At 39.8% G+C, this 18564-nt stretch overlaps 1 protein-coding gene across 8 annotated transcripts; it reads left to right on the forward strand.

The window, feature by feature from the left end:
* Window positions 1–1004: 1004 nt before the first annotated feature.
* NBR1 (NBR1, autophagy cargo receptor) lies at window positions 1005–18492 on the forward strand. 8 transcript variants are annotated; one of them, XM_017742022.1, is made up of 21 exons: window positions 1005–1073; window positions 2221–2283; window positions 3563–3581; window positions 3961–3983; window positions 4781–4978; window positions 5484–5558; window positions 6645–6862; window positions 7860–8024; window positions 8495–8701; window positions 9356–9515; window positions 10014–10301; window positions 10733–10885; window positions 11351–11426; window positions 11745–11855; window positions 12630–12836; window positions 12959–13093; window positions 13691–14048; window positions 14339–14436; window positions 14984–15053; window positions 15759–15864; window positions 16248–18492. In XM_017742022.1, exons 1-21 carry the CDS (start codon window positions 1020–1022, stop codon window positions 16419–16421), a joined length of 2958 nt encoding a protein of 985 aa, XP_017597511.1. In that variant the 5' UTR covers window positions 1005–1019; the 3' UTR covers window positions 16422–18492. The 8 variants fall into 8 exon arrangements, with proteins under 8 accessions (XP_017597511.1, XP_017597573.1, XP_008638927.2 ...); XM_017742084.1 differs by having other exon boundaries at window positions 16251–18492; XM_008640705.2 differs by having other exon boundaries at window positions 12645–12836.
* The last annotated feature ends 72 nt before the right edge of the window (window positions 18493–18564 follow it).

The following is an 18564-nucleotide window of genomic DNA, read 5'->3' on the forward strand; positions in this document are numbered from 1 at the left end:
CGCCGCCTGGCCGCGGGAGGCGGAGCGAAGTGTCCGCCGTGGGGCCGCAGCTGTGGGGAGCCGGCTCGGCTCGGTGCTGGCTGTGCAGCACGATTCTGTTAGAGCCTCGAGTCTTCGAGGACCCGGCGTCTCCGCCCGCGCCTTCCAAAGCAGTGTCCCCCATTTCACAGACTCTTAGAACTGGTGGTTCGTACGGCTGAGATCTCGGTTTTTCTTGTTTCCTTAATGGTGTGGCTTGCTCCTGCTGTATGCTTAGAGTGACGTGAAAAGCCTGTTTTGGAAAAAGATTCTGAAGGGCCCTTTTTTTTCTGTGTGAGCAGGTGGTCTTAGCTGTGTTCTTTGCCCTTTTCCACAGGTATGGACGCGTGGTTTAGCTCTGTATCCATCTGTAAAGTACATTCTGTTCCTCTTATCTTCTTTTACTTACTGAAATAGCTCTGGTGAAGTAACACACGTCTGCTGCTTTTCTGAAGATTTGTCTGTGCTCCTTGGGATACTGAGTCACTAATACATTTTTGTTTGGTCCCTTGGTTCCTGGAGCTTTGGGTGTGTTAATTTGGATAGAACAGCATCTGACTGGGCCCTGCATGCAGGCAGTTGCTTATGGAGATCTGTGTATCATGCACTTGGTATAGTTAAGAGTTTGGGTGCTTGTTTTCAGAGCTGTTTTGTGAAAATTCCTGTATTGGCTGAGGTTGAAATTGTGTTGTAAGGATTCCCTTGGCTATGATGAAACTAACATTGTTATTATTATTATTATTAATTCTGTAGCAACTGCTCTGTTTTTCTTAGCTTGCTTTCAAAGTCACATCTGAAGAGATCTTGTCACTATTTTATTTTCTCTCTCTCAGCTCTTTTTCTGCCTAATATATTCCAGTACACATATAGAAGGGTTTTGCTTTATGAGTTACTCAAGTTCAAAGTTTGAACTGCATCATCTTCACTTGCTGTATTTCAGTCCTCGGAAAGAGGCACCAGTTCAGTCTTAGAATACTTAGTGGCAAGTAGACCCTGCAGGAATGTCTGAGCTAGTCAGAATCCTGCTTGCATCAAAGCTGGAAGCAGATTACTGTGTAAGCACTGTGTTGCCCTTAATCTTGGGTAGTCTGAGAGCCAGGGTGTGTTTGTTCAAGGCGTGGTGTTCTATTTCAATGTTTCCCTATCCAGGGTAGTACCACGAGTTGTCTCTGTTGTGTGAATTGCTGTTTCAAGGGACTACCAGTTAAACTTGTGTCTTTTGTATGTTAGTATTTTATTAAATGAGTTTGATGTTTCTAAGGGGTAATGTGAGCTCTTGTTTTACCCTGAGTTTAGGGGAACAGTCTGTGGTACTAGACAACTTAAGTATAAACCACAGTTTCTTGACAAGACAAGTTGGTTTGCTCACTGCATTCACAAAATTTGGGATATGTTGCTGGAAGAAGCTGCCTGAAGCACGTTCTCTGCAGAACGTGTCCATGTGTACACTGTGTCCATGTGTACACTGTGTCCATGTGCTCCAGTGGTGCTGTGTAAGTCCCAGGCAGCCACTGTTGGCTGAGGCTGCTGGTGTTGTTCTGTTAGGTCTGGGCTAGCAGGACATGGGTCAGTTGTTTCAGAGAGTTTCTGTTGGGAAAAACACAGCTTTTGTAGGTATCTGGTACAAAAACGTACAGGAGACTCAAAAACTCGGCATATGGAAATAACTACTTTTATTTTATGGTTCATTGGTGCTGCTCATTCTGCCTTATTAATGTAAAATGCAAAATAACTGCTCAGCTCTATTCTCTGAATTCTGATAGGTTGAAAATAGGCTGATCACCTATGTGAGCTGTTTTCCAGGTACTTCTTAATGTAGGAGATAGAGTTTAGGAGTTGTTTGCCTTAGCCTTCATGTTTTGCAGTGTTTACCATGACTGAGTTGGTTAACCCTGAGCTTGTCCTCTTAGAATGGGAAGGTTATTATTATTTATTTTGGAGTAAACATTAACCAGGCAAGGTGCAACAGGAAAGAAACTTGTTTATCCTTTTCATTAGGGAAAGTTAGTAAAGGCTGAAGGCAGGGCGCTGGGAAGAATTCAACTCCAGAGGAATGGATTTGGTAAAATAGTGTTTGCTTTTGAGAAAATTAAGGGAGGGATGGAAGCGTTTTAATGTTATTCCAAATTAATAATCATTGTTAACTGAGGACATCTGTTGTCCTGCCTCACTATGGTTTTATGTTCTTTTTTTTCGTTGCAGGTTAAAGTTTCGTTTGACCTGGACAACATTCAGATCAAATACATTGATGAGGATAATGATGAGGTAAAATACCTGCCACCTGACCCTCTCAATAAGTCAACTGAAAAATCACTGGTGGGAGTCTTTCTGCCTCGTGATAATTTGTAGTGGGTCCTTCAGGAGTGTTTGTTACGCAGATCGGGGTGGGGGAATGTTTGCCCCTTTAATAAGAAAATAGCTGATAGTCTTGTGCTTTTACTCTTAATGCAGCATACACGTTTTAAAATAGTTTTTTTAGAAGCTACTGCCTATTGAAACAGCCAGTGGTTCTCTGTGCTCTGAGGGAGGAATGTTTCTGCTGAGGAACTTTTTTTTTAAATGAGGATAAGGTAGTTGTAACTATTTGTGTTTGCAGCCATGGTAAAGCCTTGTCTCTTCAATCTAGACTCCTTCCTCTGGAAAATGTAGGTCCCCTGTCATTAGCATATGTTTGCTTCAGTGATCTGGTGTGCTCAAATCCTCTGCTTGCTTTATGCAATTGCTGTAATCTCCAAGCAGATTACTGACTCAGAAAACAAATTGGTTACTTCTAGTTGTCCTTGTTGAGTAACTTCCTGCTTGGCACAGTCTCACCCTCTCAAATTATTTTTGTTTATCTGGAGATTCAGAGGAGAATGTAACTCTCACGCAGAACAGGCCTTTTGCAAATGCAGCGTTCCACTGCTTGGATTATAACTCTATTAAATGAAATAGGGGTTCTTGTTCTTATTTTTTCCCCTAAGGGGAAATGTCAAGAAGCTTCAAACAACCTTTCAGGGAAAGATTCTCCCCTTATTTTCTAGCCTGTGTAATATATAAATATATAGCTGCATCTGTGAAAGCTTTTTCTGAAATACTGAGCAAACATTGTTCAGAATCCTGTGATGCTGTAGAGATTGAATAGCTTCTTGTATTAGTGACTTCTATGTGTGGAATTGATAAATGAGTATCTGTAGAAGAATGGGCTTATGAAACACTTAACTGGTCTTTTGCTGGGCATTTAAAGCAACTGGGGCCAAGCTCTGGACTCATGTAGTGAGCCCAGTGGTACAGGCACCAGCTTTCTGAGGAGAGCATGCTTGTCCTGGGTGCCAGCAGTGCAGAGAACTGCTTCCTCTGCCAATCCAGTAGCGAACATGGGCTGCTTCAAAGCACCACAGCTTTGGGTAATGATTAAACATGGCAACAACAACAAATATCTAAAGGAGGGGTGTTTCAGAAACTGTATAAAAAATAAAAGTATGTTTATTCCGGAGTGTGTTAATTTTAAGAGAATTGCGAAAGTGTGTCTGTGGCTTTTGCTCACTGTTACTTCTCTTTGCAGGTCTCTGTGAACAGCAAAGGTGAGCTGCTGCTTTATTGAGGTGAAATCAAGAAAGAGACCCCAACTGCTGCTTGTGTTTTTTGGAGATGGAGTTGAGAATGCTTGCTTTTTGATTTTTGTATTTGGTATATGATTTGGCATCAAATTCTTCCCAAAGGAAGTAGTTCTTGATCCATAGGAACAAATTGGAAGTGACTAAATTAATGGAATGTTGTGGCTCTTAGCTGTGCAAATGTGTGCTAGTTGCTGTATTTACAGTTTCTTGCACTATTTTTAAGAGAATTTACAGAAGGTAGGGGAGGCCCCTTGTCATGTAAGGGTTTCTAAATACTGTGTGCTAAACTTGCATCTGTTGTGTGAGATAGGGGTCATTCACATTTCTTTCTATTTTTCTTTAGAGGAATATGAAGAAGCTCTGAAGGTAAATGTGCTCTTTGACTTTTTTCAATATATTCATCCTTCTCCAGTTAAAATTGGGGTAGCTGAGAAAAAAACCAGCATTACCTGGCCCAGGATATGAGAATAGCTGTTTTCTAGCTTTAGACAGTAGCTTGAGTGTCCTAATACATTTTTTTTCCATCCTGGTTGGTCTTTGTTTTTATAAATTAGTTGTATAGGCAGTTATGATTGAGGACCCTGAGCAGTAGTGGCTTGGTTATGACTTTCTCAAACACTTCAACAGTAAATCCTGTATTTGGAAATACTGGGCTTTAGTGAATCCCTTGAAAAATCTTGCCACATAGACCCTACTGCCAGAGTATATCATTAGGAGTTATTAGACTCAATGCTTAATTACTTCATAAGCAGTTAGACAAAATAAGAATTGCATTCCTTTATGTTTCTTTTTTACATTATTAAGTCTTTCAAAACTTTTTGCTCATGGTTTGAATTTCAAATCTGGTAATTGCAAAATAATAATTTTCTGGACACAATCTACTGTTTACTAGCTCCTATGAACACTTTATTGGGCTGAAAAATTCCAGTAGGATATTTTCATGATTATCCTTTGGCTTTTAATAAACTTTTTAATAAGCATATTAGTAACCTTTAAGAAGTAGAATATCAGCTGCCTCTGCCTTGGTGTTTCTCTCAGTTTTTCTTTTTGTGTCTGTTAGTCTTTCCCCAAACTCCCCAATGTAGTGTAATACTGTATTTTTACAGATTTTGTATGCTGATTGCAAGTGGGAAATGTGGTGTATGTATGTACTGTTTATTTAGATTGCAGTTAAACAAGGAAATCAACTTCAGATGAATGCCTATGAAAAAAACTCTTCTCGTGCTTTGCAACTACATGAAAAAGTTGTGACGGAAAAGCTGGTGCTTCTTAAGGATGAGAAGAAACCACTTTTGCACTGTTCCATGCTAGCTCAGGGATTAGAGGAAGAATTAAAAAATGACAAGGAGCTTACCATTCAGGTAGGAAGCTGAGCTGCATTAAAACAAAGAATTAATAAATGTAATTCACTTTGTAGACTGATTGTCCTCTTTACCCATATATAAAAACTGAGTTCAGAAGCTGGTGTCTGTTTTCAGTTACCTGCTCACCAAATAGTTTGAATGTCTTCAAGAGAATAATTTGATACTGTCTTTAAAAATGCAGGTGCTTTCATGTTGGCCATTCTTAAGTACTTTGATACACAGAGCAATTCGTCTCCTGAAGCCCTCATTGCCATCTAGTAACTTCTGGTTGACTTGACTTCTGTGGCTTTGGTGTGTAATTACACTGATGCTGATGAGGCAGAAACGTTTCAGGAAAATGTCAGTGGCTACTTTGTGTTGCTTCTCCACTGTTTTCTGAAGAACTTTAAATATTTTTTTATAAAGACACTTAAAAGCTCTTTCAGCAGTTAACTTGCTGTGTTGAGGTTTTTTTTTTTTAAACTTTGCATACTTTTTGTTTATTTTGGTTTTTTTCCTCCAGCAAAAGTTAAATCAGACTAGAACAGAAAGCACAAATGAAAATCCTCCAGAATGGTTTACGAGCTACTTAGAAACAGTAAGTGTATTGTCTTGCAAGTATTGGTATACTTGAAGAAATACATAAGAAGCTGTGCATGGAAGAGATCTATGTGATGCCTAACTCTAGACATACGAGCACACTTGACATGAGCACTTGTGACCAGGATCTCAGTGGGAATTAGATGTCTTGACTATGTCTACAGTGTAGGGGATACCTTAAAAAAGCCCCACAACCATAAACTTGATCAATACCACTTGTGAAAAGTGAATTGTTTAGTTTATGCATTTGATTAGTTTGAGTGTAGTTTGAAGTAGCTCCCATAATAGAATCCTTGTAGCACTCCAGCCAGCCATAGGAATTCCAGACCACTCATTGTGGGACAGCATGGAATAGTGGTGCTCTTGTAGACTCTTGATTGCCCAGTTTCAGCAGGGGAGTACTTTCAGCAGGGCAATGCTTTTGGTTTCCTGTGATTGAAAGCAGAGCATTTGATGACCTTAGTTTTCTTGACTGCTTTGAGAAAATACTTTCAGGAAGCCATTGACAATAACCTACAGTTAAAGATGTGGATGTTAACTTGTTTTGAACAGCTAATAAAGTGAAAAACAGTTTGATGCCACTGCAAAGAGTTCATTAGCTAGCGAGTTCTTGAAACTATGTGCATTTATCTTTAAGCATTTTTTCCTAGAGTCTCCTTTCCTTTGCCACCTATTTATATAAACTAAAAATAGGGGGAGCTCATGGTTATATTTAAAACATCCTTGGTGGGCAAATCAGAACTTAATGGTAGAGACTCCAGAGGGGTTTGGGAGTTGTGGTAATATTTTGGAGATGAGTTTCCTTCCCTTCGTGCAAGGTTATGGAGGAAAAACAATATTGTAAGCACAAATATGTGATTTTTAACTTGCCTTTTTAAAAGCTCCGGGTTGGTATTTTCTAAAATAAAAGTCCTCTCTGAGGAATGTGGTGTTTGTTTAATTTCGTGTAGAGTGTGTGGGGGGGTAGGGGAAGTGATTCTGAAGTAGTCTATGACGTACAGATCGGGAGACTTGTGACCATGTAACTCAGCTTTTCAAACTTCGTGTGTAGTTCTCATCTATGACTGCTTTAATTTCTTTCTAGTTCAGGGAACAAGTAGTTAAGGAGACTGTTGAGAGGCTGGAGCAGAAGCTGTATGAGAAGCTTGTTCATTGCAATCAGCCTCCAGATTTTTCTGAGAGCTCAATTACAGCAGCACCTCCACCTTTGGAGAGCCCGTCGGGGAGCAGCAGCCAGTGTGACTGGCTGATCTCCTGCTGCAACTGCCAGGCTCGGATTGTTGGGGTTCGCTACCAGTGCAGGTAGAGTCTGATGGGAGCTGGGAGTGTGGGGAACCTAACATGCATGGCGTGTGAGTGACTCTGAGAAACTATCCTGGGGTCACAGATTTCTAGGTTGCTAATCTACAGCCTGCTATACATTTCAGAATGTCTACAATGTGTCTCACCAGCAGCTGATGTTCTCTCCTGTGGTGACTAGATTTCATCTGCATAAAAGCAAGATTAATACTATTTGAGAAAAGGCGATTGTTAAAAGTGAGAGAACTTCACAGTGCTGTGTTCTCAATGACTCTTTACCTTATCTGCATATAGCATGCAGTAAATTGTAAAGGAAATTGTTTTGTTTGGTTAACTAAACAAAAAAGCAGGGTTTGTTTGGTTGGTTGGTTCTGAGAGTCAGTGAGACTAAGGCAGGTCATACTTTTTTTTTAATGATCACACTTGTCAGTCTAATAATATGAAATAAGTTTTGATGAATGTCTTAAGTGAGGCATTAAAAGTGAGACTTTTATTTGAATGAGGCAATTGCTGTAAAGATCAGCATTTTGGGAGTAGGCAGAAGCAGTGTATGAAATGCCAACAGGAGCTTTTCTTTGGATTTTTTTTTTTCCTTGCTGGCAGGAGATGACAGTCTGGTTTTTATCAGCCCTGTTCCTGTAGGAGCAGTCTGCCTTGCATTCCTGAATGCTTGTTGACTTAGCCTCTGTATTTTCATAAGTACGGCGCTGTTTCTGGCACTGGATTTTGGTAAAATGTTCTGCCCTTTGTAGCAACAATTTTAGTCCTTTGTGCTAAAAGAAGCATCTATTTTTTTCAATGTGTGTTCAAAGAAATGGGAACTGTGTTGCAGTTTTGCCAAGAAGAGAGATAATCATCTAGGTATTCAGATGGCTCCAAATACTGATACACGAGTGAGACAACCAGCTGCTGTCGCTTGGGAACTGCTTACTGTGGTAGAGTTGTTTCTCTGCAGAAATTCTTTGCCTCTTGGTAACCTCCTGTCTTTTCTGCTTTGCAGCCTTTGTCCAGCCTACAATATCTGTGAAGAGTGTGAAGCAGGAACGTATGCACATGATCCCAACCACGTGTTGCTAAAGCTGCGCAGACCCATCCTCTGTGTCGCTGACAATTACAGCCTTGCAGAGCTCTCACCACGCCTGCCTGCTACTCTGGAGCAAGTCAGGTAAATGGTGGCACCTGTCAATACCTGACAAGATTGTCCTGATAGCAAGTGGAAACACCTGTGTTGGAGTTGAGGTTCACCTTTTATTTTTAGAGATAACAAGAAATGGAAATGGTACTCAAACTTCATTGTGAGTAACTAAAAATAGCTATGTATTTATAAAGGGCATAAGCCATAAATCTTACAGTGCTTCTAATAACAAAGTAGGAAAGACAGACTTTTGTGCCATAGGTGGGTAGTAAACTTTGAGACCTTGTGTTTTCTTTGGGCGCTCTGTGTCTGCCTTTTTTTGTTCTTTCAGAGACCATTCAAAATAGTTCCACAAGCAACTGTGAGGATGTTCTTTTAAAATCATTTGGTATCCAGTCTAGAAGCATGGGACATTTCCTGAAGGGTTCTCTTGAGACTAAGACTGTGCTGGCTAAAGATAAATCAGTTTAATGTAATAAGGTGTCTTAATGGCTCTGCAGGCTCCAGAAACAGATGGACAAAAGATTTCTGAAGGCGGAGAAGCAGAGATTGCGAGCAGAAAAGAAACAACGAAAAGCAGAGGTCCGAGAGCTCAAAAAACAGCTAAAATTGCACAGGAAAATTCATCTGTGGAACTCTATCCATGTATTGGAAACGAATGGCTCACCTACTCTGAAATCTGAGAGTCTCCAGCCTAATACCTTCCTGTAAGGGTGGTTGTTAACTGAGCATCTGGTAGTTGTGCTGTCTGACCTTTTGTTATGAGACCAAGTTAAAGTAACAGGAAGAAGGTTGTGAAATTGCTCATTTGAAGTATGATTTGTCATTTGACTGTGTGAGAATTTTGTCTAAATGTGATTTGCACAGTAGAGCGTTTTTAATTGAGAGGTGAGTAGAAGAAAGAAAAAAAACTACTGATGGTTATTACCAGAAACTTAGTGATTTATGTAGATTTAGGAGGAAGGAGAGTGCCTAGGATTATATGTACATGTGCATGCTCATACAGCACAAATTAACATTGCTGCCAGTTTTAAAAAGTCTGTATCTTCCTACCTTATTAAGTGTGTCTGCATAAAGTCAAGTATATTCTGTATATTTACATTCAGAGCTATTTTATCTTCTTTATTTTCTTATGTGCTCTTAAGCTGAGATTCATCAGACAGCAACCTTTGCAGGCAACTGCTTTGCATTTCCTATTCCCCTTGAGTTTATGAATGTGCAGTGTAAAACTTGTATAGTTTGTTTCTTTAGTTCATCCCTTCCGTTTAGGGCATTTAAAAGGCAAATTAACATTAATCAGCAGCTGAACTTCTTCAGTTTTGGTGTATTTTGGTTTTTTTGTTTACTCTCTCCAATCCCAGGAGTCCTAATCAACCCTTCCAAGCAATTGTCCCAACATTAAGTGCAGTATTTGTGGATGAGAATTTGCCTGATGGTACTCACTTGAAACCAGGAACAAAGTTTATCAAACACTGGCGAATGAAAAATACTGGCAATGTGGAATGGAGCTCAGACACAAAGGTATCTTGCCTTTGCTCTTACTTTTGCACACTAAAATCATTCTGGAAGATAACATTTTTGTGTGACTTCTCTGTTAGGAACTGTTTAAGATTTCCTTTGGCCTGTTGATTCACAGCTGGGAATTCTGGGGCAATAAGCTGTCTAGGTACTCTTCACAAGTGTAGACTATAGGAAGAAAGCAATTCAGAGTACCATCACTGAACATGTTTCCCATTAATAATATGTCCCCCATGTATAATGTTTGACCTGGTTTACAACTGGTCTGTTGCTTTTCTGACCTCAAAAACCCTTTGTTCTGTGAGTGGCTGCATTGGTGTTGAAAGGTGGGGGTACCTTTGTGGTGTTAATGACTAAAGTGAGAATGTGTACGAGCAGCCTGTCTTCTCCATGCCTGGTACCTACAAGGCCTTTCAGCAGAGGAGCTCTGCTTCCTACTGCCCACACTTTGGAGAGAAGCTTGTGAAGTTAACTTTTGGCTTTTTCTGTTGTATATTTCAGTTGAAACTTATGTGGGGAAATCTGACCTTGGCATCTTCTGAGAAAAAAGATGTGTTAGTGCCATCCCTTCCATCTGGACAAGTAGGAACTGTTTCAGTTGAGTTTGTAGCTCCCAACATAGAAGGAACTTACACTTCTCACTGGAGACTGTCACACAGAGGGGAACAGTTCGGGCCAAGGATCTGGTGCAGTATTGTTGTGGATCCCTCTCCAGCTGCTGACTATGTAGAAAGTGATTGGAAGGATTCTGACTCCTGTCAGAAGAGTAGAGCTTCCAGAACAAAACAGGCAAGTCACTCACCTGGTATTTGGGGCAGTTCTGAATTGCCTTGGAGACAGAGTATTGTGTATTATTTGGCACAGTATTCCTAACTAACTATTCAAGGGGATTATTTTAGCCATTTGCTTCTAAATTTTATTTTTAATAGGAAAGACACACAACATATATTGCATTTATAAGTTCTAAAGTAGTTGGTCTTTTTGACAGGCATGAGGTTAGTTATCAGTCTGTTTCAGCTATTTGTCTACTTCTTTGTTTGAACTTAAACACTGCAGAATTTCTCTTTATTAGGTCTTGTCCTTTTGGCTCTGTAATGAGCTGATTTAAATCTCTTTCAAATTACTTGTGTGTTTACACAAAATTCAGGCTTTAGGTTTTATGGTGTTTTATTTACTGTGGCTAAGGGGCTTCTGGGACACTGTTTATTTTATTTTTGCAGGAGGCTTCCTTAAAGACAGAAACAGGTGCACAACTCACGGGTGGAATTGCAGAGCAGGCTGAAATATCTCTGCCAACTATTCCCTTAAAGATCAAAAATCTGCCAAGTGAGAGAGAATTTTATATCCCATCTGTCGATCTCCTCACTGCACAGGTAAAGTACTAAAATTCAGATAGATAGAAAGCAAACCATCTTGGGTTTGATGTCTAGGTATGTAGACATCTGTAGGAATAAAGCTGCTGAGCTCTAAAAATGGCCACTCTATTTTCAGAAAGAGTGTATTGCATTTTATATAGCAGAGCTGTTTTCTCGAACTGGTATCAGGGACTTGTCATTATGTGGAAGGTATGTGCAGGACAGATTAAGATTCCCAAAAAAGACTCAATGCTGACTCTTTATCTGGCCCCTAACAACAGAGTTCTTAGCTTTGTCTCTTGCTGCCCTGATTCGTGCACCATATTCAATGATGTAAATATATATTGTGGGAAAACTGCCCTCTGAGGTCGTGTTGAGGAACAAAGTGTTATTTCTACATCAGTGGGATCTGTGCTGCCAAGTACAGATATGATTCAGTTTCAGAGTTTGCTCATGGAAACTGTGTGGTGTTTCTTCCTGTAGGATTTGCTGTCCTTTGAGCTGTTGGACATTAATATTGTGCAGGAACTGGAGCGAGTGCCACACAATACTCCAGTTGGTAAGGCTCCCTTATTCTCTGTGCTCTCTTGAGCACAGACAGCTATCCTTTGTGTTTTTCAGTCTTGGCTTCTTTTCACCTTCATGTCCCCAAGATGATAACATTGCAGATGTTGAGGAATGCTGCCATTTTCTTTGCACAACCAGTGGCAGTGTAATGTAAAGCTAGTTGTTTATTCCACCAGATTATCTTGCAAAATAACTTAGTTTCTTCAGTCTTGAAAAAATGTCCCTTAAAAAGAATAACTTTTTAAAATGTTACCTCCTGGAGGCTCCTTCTCCTTTAGTGCCAATTATCTTTGCTCCCTGTGTTTTCCAGACATGACTCCATGCATGTCCCCTTTGCCACGTGACAGCCCCTTGCTGGAGAAACCTGGCTTAGGTCAGATAGAGGAGGAGAACGAGGGGAGTGGATTTAAACTAGTGCCTGGTAAGCAGTAGTCCTGAAGAGCTTGGGGGTGAAGGGAGGATATTGTCACTTCTTTGTAGTCAGCAAACCTGATGCCTAAAAGAAATTCTAACTACTGTCTTCCCCTTCTTTGGAGAAAAAAAAAAAAAGGTTGGTTGGTTCATAAACCTGGAGTCTGACACTACTTTAGTGATTGTAGAGGTTGGAGCATAATATATGTTGATTTGGAAATACAAATCACAGAATCACAGAATGGTTTGGGTTGGAAGGAGCTGTAAAGATTATCCAGTTTCACCCCTCGTTCCGTGAGCAGGGACACCTTCCACTGTCCCAGGTTGCTCCAAGCCCCATCCAACCTGGCCTTGGACACTACACGGATGAGGCAGCCACAGCTGCTCTGGGAAACCTGTGCCAGGGCCTCACCACCCTCACAGGGAAGCATTTCTGCCTAATATTTAATCTAAATATACCCTCCTCCATCTTAAAGTCATTCCCTGCTGTCCTGTTACTGCATGCCCTCGTATAAAGTCCTTTCAAATGCTTCTTTTGATTTGTCTGACCACTAGAATTGTTGGGAGAATTACCAGTCTGCCCTTTATAGACTAGGTTATACTCAAAACGTTCCAGGTTTGGCTCCCCATACTTCTCAATCACTTTCACATTCAACTTGAGCTGAATTTAAAAATCTTTAAATTTTTAGAAAGAATTAACACACAGAGTCAACATTAGCTGTGGCTAGTCTAAAAAATTCTTATTATAGTTACATTTCCTTGTTGTGGTGGTAAAATCTGTTACGTTTCCCTTTCCAAGGCACGGCAGAAGCCTGCCTTTCTGTGGACTCTTCTGTGGTGAAAGTGAAAGCTGAACATGCATTGAACCAGGAGGAAGGGGAAGAAGATATGAGTGGGACTCAGTTTGTCTGTGAAACTGTAATTCGATCTCTGACCCTGGATGCTGCACCTGACCACAAGCCCCCACAAAAACCCCCGAAAATCCTCCAGAGTAAGTACTGGCATTAGCTGCCTTCTGTGGCTTGACTTGTTTTGCAGTCAGACGTGAGACACAAATTGCTCAGCTCAGGTGGTTGATACCATTTAATTGTTTTTCCTGATTGGTTTTATTAGACTCTTTACAAACACTACAAGACACCTTCAGTTGCAATATGATAAACGAAGAATCTCCTATGATAAATAGTAATTCCACTTCCAAAAAGGAAGCAAAGATTCATCAGTCAGAGCCAATGACAGAAAATTCCTGTGGTGAGTTTGAATGTAAGATAAAGCTGTAAAAAAATCATGTGTGAAAAGATCTGATGCTGTTCTAGGAAACTGATCTTCATTAGATGAAGAGAATCATTAGATTGTCCCAGTTGTAAGAATGATTACATCAGAAAATTGGTGTCAGTACTTTAACAACCAGCTAGTTTAATAGCTGTTTTTTAAAGAAATGAAATTGAGACCAAAAGGTTCCAGTTGGGTATTCAAATAAGTGCTCATATGTTATGCATGACTGGTGCCTCCGTATTTTTTACACGTAGCTTGAAATATTTCTGACCTGTTTCTAATGTGTGTGATTTAGGAGCTGAAAACTAGAGTTTAGGCTCTCTGTATAGCTCTTACTCCTGTTTTTACTATAAGCATTAAGACCAGCAGCATATTTGCATAGGCTTAACATTAAGATCTTTTACTCTTTCACATTACATCCTCCTCACAATAGGGCACATTACACCATGAATAGCAGCAGATGAGGTTTACAGTTGTTTCTAAATCTTATCTCTTACAACTGGGACAACACTGTCTCTGCTGTTGTCCATACAAAATGGACAATGGTTAATACTTCACTTTTTGTCTTACTAGGGGACCTTCCACTGTCTGAGAGCACAATCCCCTGTAGTGGTGCTGGCAATTGTGATGATGAAGAAGATGATAAAGATGATGTTCAGAGTCAATGCTCCTCTGCTTCATCAGAGGATTATATCATTATTCTCCCTGAGTGCTTTGACACCAGTCGGCCTTTAGGCGACTCCATGTATAGTTCAGCTCTTTCTCAGCCTGGTTTAGAAAAGACTGGAGAACCTGAAACAGTAGCAGAGAACCCAGAAGGGGGAAGCCAGCCACAGATCCATAGGGTCAGTGATACTTTGACAGCTTCACAAACACTGGCTGCAGTACCATTAACCCCAGCAACTGTGGACACCTTACCCCAGACACAAAGGTATGCTTTGGGGACAAGAACAAAATGGTGATGCTGATATTGCTGTAGGCTCTGCAAGGTCTGGTACTTCCAAACAGGAATTTTTGTAACAAAAGTTTTATCATATACTGAGATAAATGTTCTTAAATCCTGGAACTTTTTTATAGAGCCTGTATTCACTGATCTAAGTGAGTGCAAGAGAGGGAGAGAAGGGAGCATGTGATCTTTTTTCTTTTTTTCTGTTGATCTGGACTTATTTATGTGTGTACATGTAGAATAAAAGTAGTGATGTTTTTGCCTTACATTCTCAGGAATCTTTCATCTCTTCAGAATCCTATCTTCCAAGAACCAAACACACCAGCTTCAGAGAACCTCTCTTCTGCTCCTCATAATCAAACACAAAGAGAAGGTACTGACAGTATTTAATGCAGGGTGCAGACTATTGCTATCACCTATTCCTTATGCCTAATACTGAATTTGATGTCTCATTACTCTTGAGGAGAGCAGAAATCTACTAACTAAAGATTTTAATTTTTCTCTGGGTGTTGAACTTTTGTTATGTGGATGTTGCAAATAAAGAAATAATTGGCTTTGTGGATTAGTTAAGAACATCTATTATAGGAAATGGTAAGAGGATACTCAAACGTCCTTACAGGCATCTGGAAAATTACCTTGCTCTGGAATTAATGAGCTATGCATTTAAGCTGCAGTTACAGTCACTGAGACAGCAGTTCCTCTCGTGTTAAACACCCACTGATGAATCAGTCACGTGGTTCTGAAACTCTTCTGACTGCTTGCACTGCAGTGAGAATCCTGGACACCTGGTCTGCATAACTAAACTTAGAGTATTACAATTGTACCGAGACACACTTTTTTCTGTTTATGTATGTGTTGCATTTCTCCAGCTTAATTATTGTTACCTGGACATGTTGACATTTTTTTTTTTCCTTTTCCAGAACCCAGTGGTGAAGATAGTCATGGGCCAGGATCTTCTGCATTTCTCACTAAGTTCTCAGAATACCCGAGGTAATGAAGCTGAAGCTGTGACTTCACAAACACTATTTCAGACTGAGAACTGCTTAATTAGACACCTAGGAAAAAGCTCTGGCTTATGGATTTCATGTAGTCATCATTTTGGAGAGAGGCCTCCCTTCTTAAAGGAAACATGCTGTATTTTCTTAAGATCTTGGTTTCTACTTGGACACAGTTCTAAAGGATGCAAGAACTGGCAAGCCAAAATTAATGAAGAGCTCAAGTTGAATGCTTCTGAAGTTCTGTGGCGTTTTTTTCTGGAAAATCTCAGGATTCTTAGAATGGTGATTTTACAAGTTAGCTATAAAGTTGTCCTAAAGTACTGAGACTGGAGGAGTAAGTCAAAATGTTGAGCAGAATATTAAGTAACTTAAGTATTCATAGAAAACAAATGGAAGTTACCCTACCCTGAATGGGTATGTGTCAGTGCACAGCTTTCATGTAGGTATGTTCTCTTCTAGATACTAAGCTCTTTACAAAAGGTTGCTTCATGGAAAGCATACATCCACAATTTAATAGAAGGTGTCAAGAAAAAGGGAATGAGCTTCTTGTATAGCTCAGTTCCCAAACATGGCTGATTCCTTTGGATCATAGGCTGTTGTCTCCAACAGTCCTCACATCAACAGGCAGCAACTTGCATTCTACTGAAACAAACCCTTGGCTTTACTGACCCTAAAGCAGCACCTGGTCTCTTCACAGGTACCCTCAAGGAAGCAGCATTGCAGGAGAACTCGTGAAAGGAGCTTTGTCAGTTGCTGCTTCTGCCTACAAAGCATTATTTGCTGGACCACCCATTATTGAACAGGTAACTGTTTTTCCTGTATTCAATGTGAGTTTCATAAAATGACAACCTTAAATTTATAGGTTTATGTTTTAGAAGGGTATCAATATTCCATATTGGACTTAATGTAAGAATCAAATATTAAGTCTGATGGCATCCCTTTGAGGAGATCAGAGTCTGCTCTCAGCAGACTGGGATATCCATGCCATAGGGATGGAAGCATGTCTCTTGTAGCATCATGTAAGAGTAGTAACTCATCTTTGTAAGTGAGCAGTGAAAGGGAATATAAATGGGGGTAAAAGAGCCTCTGTGCCTCAATTTGATTCTAGTATAATGCAGGGCCCCTAGTTCAAATGGCAAAAAATAAATTACCTTTTTTAGCTTATCTTACTCTCTTTTGTTTTCAGCAGCCTGCAGCTACAGAAGAGCAGACTGACACTCTGCTGTCCAGTCTGTGTGAGATGGGATTCTGTGACAGGCAGTTAAACCTGCGGCTGCTGAAGAAACACAACAATAATATGATTGAAGTGGTAACTGAATTGCTTCAGATCAGTAACAGAGACTGGTGCAATAGATGCTAAACCTGCCTGGTGGAGAGAGGAATAGTCTTCATTGAGTAAACTCTAATTAAACATTGCAAGAGTAGCAGGCTGCTCCTCAGCTGCTCTCTGTTTGGAGGTTTGACTTAAAACCTTGGCTTTTCTTTGAACATTTGACTTTTTCTTTTTTTACCCTCATGGAAATGTCAAACAACCCTTTTTGTGGCATCTCTTGAAATGGATACCAGAATTTCAGTTATTATTTGGACCTCATAGTTAAATGAGTAGTCTTTAAATCTCTAATTTCAGATCAAATCCTTTTACCAGGGAATAGTGTAGACCTAAACTTTGCACCCAGATGAGAACTTCCCATTTTATTGTGTATACCCTTTTTTTTTTAGGCAGCTGGAAATTTTTTGTTGGCTTAATTAGCTTTGGAATAGGAACCAGCGTAAAATGCTGCTATAAAATGTAGTCCTGCTTAATTTACAAGAGATGCCCGAAACTAGTAGTTTGTTTCTTCTGATGATTTTAGTAATTGGTTTTCCAATGCACGATAGTATTGTGACAAATTTAAATCTTACAAGTTATTCTAAGAAAAAGAAGTTACTCACAGAAGAAAGCCATCTTGAATCATCAAATGACTTTTGAAAAGTCTGAAAGTGTAACTGCAGTTAAACTGATGAATTCCAGTAAAGTTGTTGCTTGTTGTAGCAGAAGGAAGCAGAAGAATCACCACCAGCAACTGAACCAGTAATGACAGTGCAAACCAGATCTCTTAAGAGTGGAAGTATAACCCACATAAAATGTTTTGTTAAAAATGGAGTATAAGGGTAGGAAGGGCCTTTCTAGGAATCTTTACAGGCTCTTTGTTAAAATAGTAAAAATTTGACCATTACCTTTTTTCACTATAGGGCAAATGTTTTACTCTGTTAATACCACATAAATTCAAGAATGTGTAGGAACCCAGACCTGAACTGGAGCACACATTTTGGTAATGTTTAGGAATGGAAAGAATGCTTGAAGCAGGGATCACATAACTTTACATTAGAGTTTGAAAAATGTGTTAAGCACTTTCAAGTGTACAGTCTCCTCTGATGGTTCTAGCTGGTCCTGTGTTTCCATAGCCACACCTGTAGAATGCATTTTTCTCACAAGATTTTGTTTTAGATGCCCATATTTAATTCGGAAAACTTAAGAATTCCCTTCTAAATATGCTGAGAGAGTTGATTCTGAAGAATGACGAGAAATGAGCACCAGACACTGCTGTGCAGTGGGGTATCCACAGATAACTCCTCAGAGTTCAGTCCCTCAGCAGGTGACAGTGTTGGCTACCTTCTTACTTTTTCCTTGCTGCAGTAAGAGACCATTGATTCTAAAATATTTTATATTACTCCTGCTTCAAACTAGTGTTCTGTTTCGTCACGATATAGCTAAAGCAGTGTCAGTATTGTGACTGACCAGGTTATCAGTAATTTTTTAAAAGATTTAGTACCCCTAGAGATAAAATACCATTAAAATAGTTCAAGAAAACAAATGTATCATACCACTTTCGTTTTAAACCTATTTTTATAGATTGTGGAAGATATACTCATAAATGTTTATTTTGAAATACAGTAGAAGTATTTTGCAGTGTTTCCCATCTCTCTGTACACCAGTATAACTGTGTGCTGTGGACCAGTTAAAGATCCTTCTGTAACTTTCCACCTTAACTTGGCTGTGTTGTTTTGAGTATCTTTTGACTAATGACAACTCTAGAACAAGGAGGAGGAAAGGACAGGGGCGAAATGCAGAAGCTGATGACACTTTGAAGCATAGTGTGGTTATTTGCTTGGGTCTTTCAGGGCCCAGCAGGACCCATGTTCACTGTGTGTACCTTTGTACTTGGAATGTTAATGTGTTCTATAAATTGCAAAACGAAAACATTTGAGGAGGAGCACTTCATTGCAGATTGAAATGGCAAGTGTGAGATGCTGTTCTCTTTAGGTTACTTTTTACTAGAGTTTAGATGCTGTATGCTCAGGCTTAAGATAGATATATTTCTGTTGGCTTTGTATATTTTGTTAATGGATGCATGATATAATTTATAATATATTCTACAGAGCAGATGTGATCTCTGTATCTTATTTCGGGTGAGCACAGGCGCCTGGGACAGGGGGGTTGGGGTGGGGTTCCTACCCCTGCA

The sequence above is a fragment of the Corvus brachyrhynchos genome, unplaced genomic scaffold (assembly GCF_000691975.1).
Source record: "Corvus brachyrhynchos isolate BGI_N302 unplaced genomic scaffold, ASM69197v1 scaffold30, whole genome shotgun sequence".
Classification (NCBI taxonomy): Eukaryota; Metazoa; Chordata; class Aves; order Passeriformes; family Corvidae; genus Corvus; species Corvus brachyrhynchos.